The 9,420-nt window shown below is 42.8% G+C and overlaps 1 protein-coding gene across 2 annotated transcripts in view; it reads right to left on the bottom strand.

Moving 5' to 3' along the window:
* Positions 1–1,890: 1,890 nt before the first annotated feature.
* The window catches only part of pxylp1 (2-phosphoxylose phosphatase 1), a 46,544-nt gene continuing 39,014 nt past the window's right edge, over positions 1,891–9,420 (bottom strand). For both annotated transcript variants that reach the window (XM_036565273.1, XM_036565272.1), the window contains 3 exons: positions 4,844–4,983; positions 2,656–3,687; positions 1,891–2,566 (listed from right to left, as the gene is read on the bottom strand). In XM_036565273.1, coding sequence (XP_036421166.1) covers positions 2,690–3,687; positions 4,844–4,983 — 1,138 coding nt within the window. In that variant the 3' untranslated portion in view covers positions 1,891–2,566; positions 2,656–2,689. The remainder of the gene's footprint in view (positions 2,567–2,655; positions 3,688–4,843; positions 4,984–9,420) is intronic.

Here is a 9,420-nt window from a genome sequence, read left to right as displayed (position 1 = left end):
ATTTTCGACCAAAAATAATCCCAAAAAGAGAAAAGCCGAGCCATACAAACTTCAGTTCCTGTGCTAATAGATGCTGGATGGCCTAAGAAGTTCCACTGCAGTTCTAGAAGTTACTAAGTACCTCAGTAGTATTTTGACCTGATACTTTCATACTTTTACTCAAGTTGTTTTATTTGAAAGTACTTTTACTTGTGTCAGTATTTTACCCAAGTATCAACAGGGCCTCATTCACCAAGTGTTCCTAAGAATCATTTTTCACAAAGATTCTGACGTTCACCAGTGTTTTCTTATTTGGGATTTGTTCTTGGGTAAGAACAGAATCTACCCATACTTGAGAGCACAAAGGTGTGAACAGGCTGTGCAAAGGTGTGCAGTTCAAGAACACGTCATGAATCTGATGTAGACGTTGTCTTAAGACCTTCCTCAAGAACACATTTAAGGAAAAACATAGAAGATATTTTGGTGAATGAGGCCCAGTACTTTTACTTGAGTATTGATTTAGGCTACTCTACACATCTCTGGTCACAAGTTACATACAAAACCAGGAGTAAATTGTCTCTGAACGGCTCGGCCACTGATTATATGAAACGTACAAAGCAGGAATGATTTCTTTAAACATTACTGTGCAGCTGGCCTCCAGGGTCAGCGTCCACTACATGTAACATTAAAAAGAAAATGTAAATGCAAAAGAAAAACAATAAAACTTCTGACAGCTACCAAAAATACTAATTTTAAAGAAGTCCCTAAAACATTTTCCGTTCACCTCATTCACATGGCGACCATTCACGCAGTAACTGACGTAAACATGCTTCACCAACAAATATACGCTTTTGCAGCTACTGTCGCTAATTTGGACGAGTTTTACGGAATACAGCCAACAAAATCTCATTCATCCTAATGAGAAACTGTGCACTCTTAAAAAAGATGGTTCTTCGAGTTCTTTAGTACAGACAATGGTTCCATATAGAATGATGAACACTCAAAGAACTATTTTCATGCTATGTTTTTTGCATGGTGAAATGGTTCTTCAAGTTTATGAAGGATGTGTTGTATATAGAACCTTTTTGAAAATCAAGCTTGTAACAATAGAAGAACCCTTATTGGTGCTATGTAAAACCCTCAAAAATGGAGAATGTGTTGTATATAGTTGAATATAGAACCTTTTTGAAAAGGTTCTGCTACTTCTACGATGTCAAGCTTGTAACAATTGCAGAACCCTTTCTGGTGCTATGTAGAACCCTCAAAAAGGTTCTATATAGAACCATATACAACACATTTTCTATCAGTCTGAAGAACCATTTCACCATGCAAAGAACCATTTAATCATGCAAATGGTTCTTATAGTGTTCAGGGTTCTATATAGAACCACTGTCTTTACTAAAGAACCGTCTTTGTGAGTGTAGTGCACTCAATTTTTGACTAAATGCATAAATTTAGAGTGTGTTATTCTTTTCGAATGACATTTATTTTGTACGTGTGTCAAAGATGACAGATCAGATCCTGACAGATCAGGAGTTGCGTAATCAAGCTAACATTAGCATGATGTCAAGTTGGTCACTGTTGTTTACAAATTTGATCGATTAGCAGCAACAACAACAACAACAACAACAGCAACACAGTCCAGCTCGGTAGAGAATTTAAAGTCAACAATGTGCAAATCTAAAAATCACTAATAACTATAATTTCCTGTTATGTTCAATGGGACTTTTTGCTAAAACTCTGCCAAAACTGTAAAGCTTGTCCAACCTAGCAACAGTTGCTATGAAAGAATGCATTTGTAGGTGAAGCATGGACGGTCGAATAGTCTGCCACTTTCCCAAAGCTGCTGAATTAAGGCCGTTGCACACCGAAAGTGAAGCGAATAAATGACATGACAGCTTAAACTAATCGTTTGTCTTCAAATTTTGCCGGAAAAAAAATCTCTACAAACAAGCAAAATGTCTTTAGGTGCATAAAATATCCTTTGCTCCTCATGAAAATAGGCAAACAGTGTCACTCTTTAGACTACAGTACATTTTAGAAAAGCTACAGGAGAACCGAGTGTTTCACCACCTCATTCAGGAGCTGGAACTTCATGGGAGCTCTAAAAGATAGCTTGGATGTGCGTAACGCAGTTTCAGCTGCTTTTGGAGATGCAGCACCACACATGACAAAGCGGAAGGTGAACTAATCCTTCTGAGCTTTGTAAAAAGTTGTAGTTGTCGGGATACGGCTGATCTGTCTTCTTGGTCGACCTCATGTCACCGTCAGAGACAACAGTGACAGGACGAGTGAGTTCACGAGTTTGCAAAGGTCGAACAGACAGTGAATAAAATAATGTTGCATTTTCATGTTTGGTGTGAAGATATAATCAGTTATACATGCGTTTCAATTCATTTCCAGACGTCTGAATAATTCGCACTTGATTTGTAAAGACTATTATTTTGTATTTTTCATTATATTGTATAATTTTATTGTTATTTAGGTGGAGGTTTTATATAAGCCTATTAGTTTTTTGGCCTCTCCCTTCACTGTATGTTGTCTTAGTCTATTTGTGTGTATTTTAAATTGTGCAAAATAAACTAAATTAAACTAAAACTAAACTACTAGACTATTACACCATAAGCAAAATAGCAGCCATGTGAATAAGCTTACTGTCTCTCTCTCTGTCTTTCCCTCTCTGTCTCTCTCTCTCTTTGTCTCTCCCTCTCTACAGTACGGTCAGATGACACGCCTCCTGGTAGCTTGTGGCGTTGACGATACTAAACATGTCCCTTCTCACGAAATTCAGAAATTTACTCAGAGGACACAGCGGCTGGGCAGAGTGACGGTCATGATCCCGGCAGAAGTCGGTGTCAAAAGTCAAGTCCTGTCCGTTGTAGAGGACTCGAATGAACGCGTTCTCCACAGCTCCTCCCTTCTTTCCTTTTCCCTCCTTTGCTTCCGGACTCTTCCACAGCTCAAACACCAGCCTGGCCGCGAACCTCGGAAACCCCGCCCGTTCCAGCCCTAGTGCGCTTAGCAACGGCGCCATGGTAACATCGTGGGCGGAGGCCAGCGCGAAAACAGGTTCCTCGGCGCCCTTGTGTCTCCGCCTCACCGCCGCCTCCATCCTTAGCGCGGTGCGGTTCAGGTACGGGTGGGCCGCCAGCACGGCATAGCGGCGGTAAAGTCCCGCCTCCTGCCGCTCCCGCTCATCATCACGCTGCTGCCGTCGAATCACAGCAAAGTGATTAAGCGTGAGACACGCCCCCTGGGTGTGAGTAATAGAGTTAGTGTAAGCACAAGGGAAAGGAAGACCGTGGCACAGGTGGCACAGCAGCGAGTCCACCGGATTGGCAGCCCGCAGCGTCCGAGTGGCCACGCCCAGGACTGTCGCCATGGCAATGTAAGTGTGCTCCAGCTCTGCGTCCGAGGTCCGCTGCCGGTACTGCCGCTTCTGCTCTAGGTCCAGGTAGCGGCTCCTGGCCGGACAGTCGCAGGACGAGCCGCAGAACAGCGTGCTCCACTGCTGCCTGACCGTCAGCTTGGACCAGGGGAAGTCCGGCAGGAAGCCGTAGAGCAGAGCCAAGCCGCTTTGCAGCGTCCGGCTTTTACCTGTGGACTCCATGAACACCTGCCGCGGCGACCAATCAGGAGGCAGCAGCCTGTGGCGTCTGATATAGGCCTGGTGCAGAATCTCGCCATTTTTCAAGTGCTGGACCACGCCTAAAAGAGAGAGAGAAAGAGTGAGAGACTTGCTTAACCTTTAGAATTCAAGAGCTACTATTATTGTTTTGGTGTGATTATATTCAAATGGGGCGGCAGGGTGGCGCAGTGGGTAGCGCTGTCGCCTCACAGCAAGAAGGGCCTGGCCGTGCGACCGGGGTCGTTTCTGTGTGGAGTTTGCATGTTCTCCCCGTGTCTGCTTGGGTTTCCTCTCACAGTCCAAAGACATGCGGTCAGGCCGACTGGACATGCTAAATTGCCCCTAGGTGTGAGTGTGTGTGTGTGTGTGTGTGAGAATGTACGTCTGTCTGTCTGCCCTGCGATGGACTGGCGACCTGTCCAGGGTGTATCCTGCCTTCTGCCCAGTGACAGCTGGGTTAGGCTCCAGCTACCCTCCGCGACCCAGAAGGATAAGCGGTTTAGATGATGGATGTGTGTGTGTGTGTGTGTGTGTGTGTGTGTGTGTGTGTGTGTGTGTGTGTGTGTGTGTGTATTCAAATGCAATTAAATAGTTGTAGTCCTATGCAAAAGTTTAGCCTTCTCTGTTCAAATTACATGTTTTGTTGATTTTCTAAGTGAAAGTAAGTTTACACATCCTGTACAGAGAACCCACTTCTGCACATTTTAATGCACAGTTACAGTTAATTTACTAAATTTAACATATTAAAGAAAAAAAAAAAGAAAATGAAGCCTGTGTAGAAGTTATGGCACAAGGTTAATTCTTTGAATTTGATTCAAAAAAGTCCCACTCACTGATCAAAAAAGCATTCAAATTGCAAGATGAACAATTCAGAAACACAGTGACTTTGGAGTAATGTTTAATTTTTTTAATATGTTAAACTAAGCAATAAATAGAAATTGTGCACTAAAATGTGCAGAAAAAAAGCCATATTTAAGTGTGTTCTCTGTAGAGGATGTGCTGACTTACTTTCACTCAGAAAATCAACAAAACATAATGACTGAGTGTTCAGACTTCTGCATTATGACTGTATCTGGGGAGGAAAGTCACGTATATTAGAGTTTTCGCTGAACTGCTCCTTTAACTGATCTCTAACAGATTGTTTGTGTGGTTTCAGACACTGTATGACACTGTTTGTCTGTTTTTATAGATGACGGTATGAAATGTGATTGGTGAGTTGAGGCTGTGATTGGTTACCTGTCTGTGTGAGCTCCCCCATCTCACAGCTGCTGTGATTGGGCACTCGGGGCATAGAGCCCAGTGATGCGTCCCAGTGGCCACGCCCACCCTGAGCCATGTGACTGATGAAGGAGGCCAGGAGAGGGTGAGAGGGCTTCCTGAAAGAAGAAGAGAAACAAAGTGAGTGAATGAGTCAGTGAGTGAGTGATTGACTCAGAGAGTGAGTGAGTCAGTGACAGGAGGAGTGAGTGAGTGAATGAGTGACTGAAGTCACTGTGTTGGTGAGTGAATGAATGAGAGAGTAAGAGCGAATGAGTGAGTCAGTGAGTTAATGAGTCAGTGAGTGAGGTGAATGAATCAGTAAGAGAGTAAATGAGTCAGTAAATGAGTGAATGAGTCAGTGAGTGAGTGAGGAAATGAGTGAGTCAGTGATTGAATGAGGGAGTGGGTGAGTGAATAAATCAGTGAGTGAGTGAGGAAATGAGTGAGTCAGTGATTGAATGAGGGAGTGGGTGAGTGAATAAATCAGTGAGTGAGTGAGGAAATGAGTGAGTCAGTGATTGAATGAGGGAGTGGGTGAGTGAGTGAGTGAATGAGTCAGTGAGTGAGTGAGGAAATGAGTGAGTCAGTGATTGAATGAGGGAGTGGGTGAGTGAGTGAGTGAATGAGTCAGTGAGTGAGGAAATGAGTGAGTCAGTGATTGAATGAGGGAGTGGGTGAGTGAATAAATCAGTGAGTGAGTGAGGAAATGAGTGAGTCAGTGATTGAATGAGGGAGTGAGTGAGTGAGTGAGTGAATGAGTCAGTGAGTGAGTGAGTGAGTGAGTGAGTGAGTGAGTCAGTTGAATAAATCAGTGAGTGAGGTGAATGAATCAGTAAGAGAGTAAATGAGTCTGTGAGTGAGTAAATCAGTGAAGGAATGAGTGAGTGAGTGAGGGAGTGAGTGAGTAAGTGAATGAGTCAGTGATTGAATGAGGGAGTGAGTGAGTGAATAAGTCAGTGAGTGAGTGAGGAAATGCGTGAGTCAGTGATTGAATGAGGGAGTGGGTGAGTGAATAAGTCAGTGAGTGAGTGAGGAAATGCGTGAGTCAGTGATTGAATGAGGGAGTGAGCGAGCGAGTGAGTGTGTGAATGAAAAACGAAGTTATTACATAGTTAAAAACAGTAAATATTCATGAATAATGAAGTATAATTATCTATTTCTAGTAATTTCATTTCACACAACTGACTGAACAGCTATCTGATCAGCGTGATTGGTCACCATTTTTAAAATATTCTGCATATTCAGTTTATGCTTATCCTTAATGTTTTATCATTACGATCACTTTCTGATTTTACATTGTTTATTAACCTATTTTATGTTTTTAAAAACTGCTTTATAACACAAAAGGCTCTATATAAATAAAGCTGAGCTGAAGTAAACTGAGAGAAAAAAAGAGAATATCTCAGTAATGGACCTAAAACATGGTGTAATACCCAACTGTCACCACAAGGGGGCAAAACAACAGAAATAATAAGACCACCAGAAACTCTTGATCAACACTGTGCTAAATAAATCCCAGCGTGTGGGCGTACATGTGTTTAAAGTGAGCTTAAGAGAGAGCGAGAGAGACGAGACAGAGAGAGAGAGAGAGAGGGGTGGGGGTTTAATAAGAGGAAGATGGTGAGGATTATATTATAATACTTTAAATCTGTAACAGCAGGGCAGTATTATGGGATGCCCACAGATTAATAACGCTCTGTGGTCCAGCTGGCTGCCTTAACAAGAGCGAAAGCCCTGCCCTGATTGGTCAGGACACGGTGCTGAAACCATGGAAACAAACAATTATGTTCAGTCCTATGAAAGTAAGTGTCCGTAGGGGGTCGGCGGCTACAGCATAAGCAGAGACCACTAGAGAGAATACTGATGAGATTACAGTTCCTAAACTCCACTCACACACAGACGGCAATGTCAGCTCTCTCTTTTAAACCAAGCTCTTCTTCTGAAAGCTGCTGCAGTGATTACTGTGGGGGCCACACAAATAATACAAATACAGTGCTACGAAAAAGAGCTCATGAAAAAAATTAACAGCTGTGCACAACATTTAACTTGTTCTACTTATCCAAGCACATACACAGCTGTATGCAAAAGTTTGGGCGCCCCGGTCATACTACACGCTCTGTTGATTTTCCAGATGCAAATAAGTTAACACACCCTCTACAGCACACGTGTCAGGCTCCAGTCCTCGTGGGCCAAAACACTACAGAATTCAGCACACTGCCTCATTAAAACACACCTGATTTAGCTCATCAGCTAATTAGCAAGACCTTCATAAACTGAATTCAGACTGTTAGATGATGGTAAACGCTAATCTCCGCAGCACTTTGGCCCGGAGGAACCCCAGTTTGGCGTGCCTGCTCTATGGAGAACACACTTCTGCACATTTTAATGAGTTTAACATAGTTTGGAATAAAAACAAAATATAAAATACGATATATATAATTTTATATTTTACGTTCTATTTTTTCCAAAATGTTAAATTCAGCAAATAAATACAAATGATGCATTTATATTAGCAGAAAAAGACATATCTGAGTGTTCTCTGTAGAGGAGGTGTCAACTTATTATCACTTAGAAATTCAGCAAAGCATGTAATTTGACGGAGGGTGTTCAAACTTTCGCATACGACTGTATATGTGTGCTGCGTGCAAAATTATTAGGCAATTACTGTATCTCAGGATAATTTTTACTCTTGAACAGATGCAATACTTTGAACAGATACACACTTTATTTTGTATCAAAATGTAATGTTTAACAAAGAGAAAGTGGTATTTGGCTTTGCCAAGGGAGAAATACAACACTTTCTCGAATATTAGTCTGTGCAAATAAGCTCACCGTACCAAAACATTAGCCACCTGTGACTGAAACGTACCTACGAGCATTAATTACAGCTGTGATTAGATTTGGCATGGACTGGACGAGTTTCTGGATGTAGGTGACATCAATGTTCAGCCACTCTTACAGCAAATAAGTTAGGCCAGATTTCATGGATGCCATTCCTGGCGTCTTGCTCGTCGTCCCAGGTCGTCCCACAGATTTTCAAGAAGATTCAAATCTGGGGATTTTGCAGGCCAGTCCAGATGTGTGAATGCTCCTGAATGTTCATCATGCCAATCAGTCACATTTGCAGCCCTGTGAACGCCAGAATTCCCATCCTGGAATCCATGGGATAGGAATGTTATGTTCCTTGGTAAGATATGAGCAAAAGGCAAAACCTGGTTGTCCAGCAGCTCAATGTAGGCACTGCAGTTCAAATTTACTGCCACCTCAAGCAAAAGATCCATTTCCATGTAATTAAAACACCCTCAGAACATCACAGAAGCTCCTCCAGCTTGAACCACACCTTGCACACAGCCCTCACTGAAGGCTTCCTGAGGTTTTACGATGAACACGACGCCAAGCATCTCAATTTACTTAACAATAAACAGATATGTCTAGCAAATAAGAATTAAAAAGCATAACAAATAACAATGTCAGCCTTTCAAAATATTCAGTTGCCAATATATTCACCCTTCTTTTCAGCAACATCCATAAGCTCTACAACAACCTTCCAGATTCTGTTCAAAGATGTGTATTGTTTCTGTCACTGTAAATCTCATGCTTTAAAAGAGCCCACAAGTTCTCAATTGGGTCAGACTCCTTTAGTGGCTAGCCAACCAGTGGAGTACTTGGACACCCTGATGCAGCATCGTCCTGCATAAATAATAGGGTCCTCTTCAATGCTGTGGTTCTCTTCCTGCAGCACTGTTTGAAGAAAGTCTTCTGGCAGTGGTTCTGAGAGTTGATTTTCAATCCATCTGTGACCTGAAAAGGTCCAACTAGCTCAGTGTTAATAATAGCTGCCCACGCCACGGCTGGCGCCTCGAACTGGTGCCCCATGTCCATTAGCAATCCAGCCACAGGACCATCTGGTCCATCAACAGTCACTCTCATCTCATCTGTCCATAAAAATCAATCTTAAGATACTTCTTGGCCCAGTCCTGACGCTTCAGCGCTTGTACTGTGAGAGATTCCAGGAAGGCTGCAGTTCTGCCTTTTCTTCTCAGCACATTTTTACAATTTGTTTTTAACGAAGCGCTTGATTGTGCGGCGACCACGCCTCAACAGTTTGGCAATCTGACAGTGCTGCATCCTTCTGATAAGAACCGTACTATTTTGTTTTTTCACATATATCTGAAAAAAGCTGGCCTCCTTAGTGTCGCTGCGGGACTGAGAATAGTCTACCAACAAAAAAGGTTCAGGTATCGGTGCCCTGTAGGATGACCAACACATGCTGAGCAGCTTTACATGTACAAGGTGGACCAACTAGGTAGGAGTGTCTAACAGAGTGGACAGTGAGAGGACACTGGGCGCTGCTGTGTCTGATCCACTCATACAAGTGCAACACACTCTAACATGCCACCACCACATCAGTGTCACTGCAGTGCTGAGAATGATCCACCACCCAAATAGTACCTGCTCTGTGAGGGTCCATGGGGGTCCTGACCACTGAAGAACAGGGTAAAAGGGGGGTAACAAAGTATGCAGAGAAACAGATGGACTACAGTCTGTAATTG

The sequence above is a fragment of the Colossoma macropomum genome, unplaced genomic scaffold (genome assembly GCF_904425465.1).
Source record: "Colossoma macropomum unplaced genomic scaffold, Colossoma_macropomum, whole genome shotgun sequence".
In the NCBI taxonomy this organism is placed as follows: Eukaryota; Metazoa; Chordata; class Actinopteri; order Characiformes; family Serrasalmidae; genus Colossoma; species Colossoma macropomum.
This window is presented reverse-complemented; position numbering and strand designations above follow the sequence as displayed.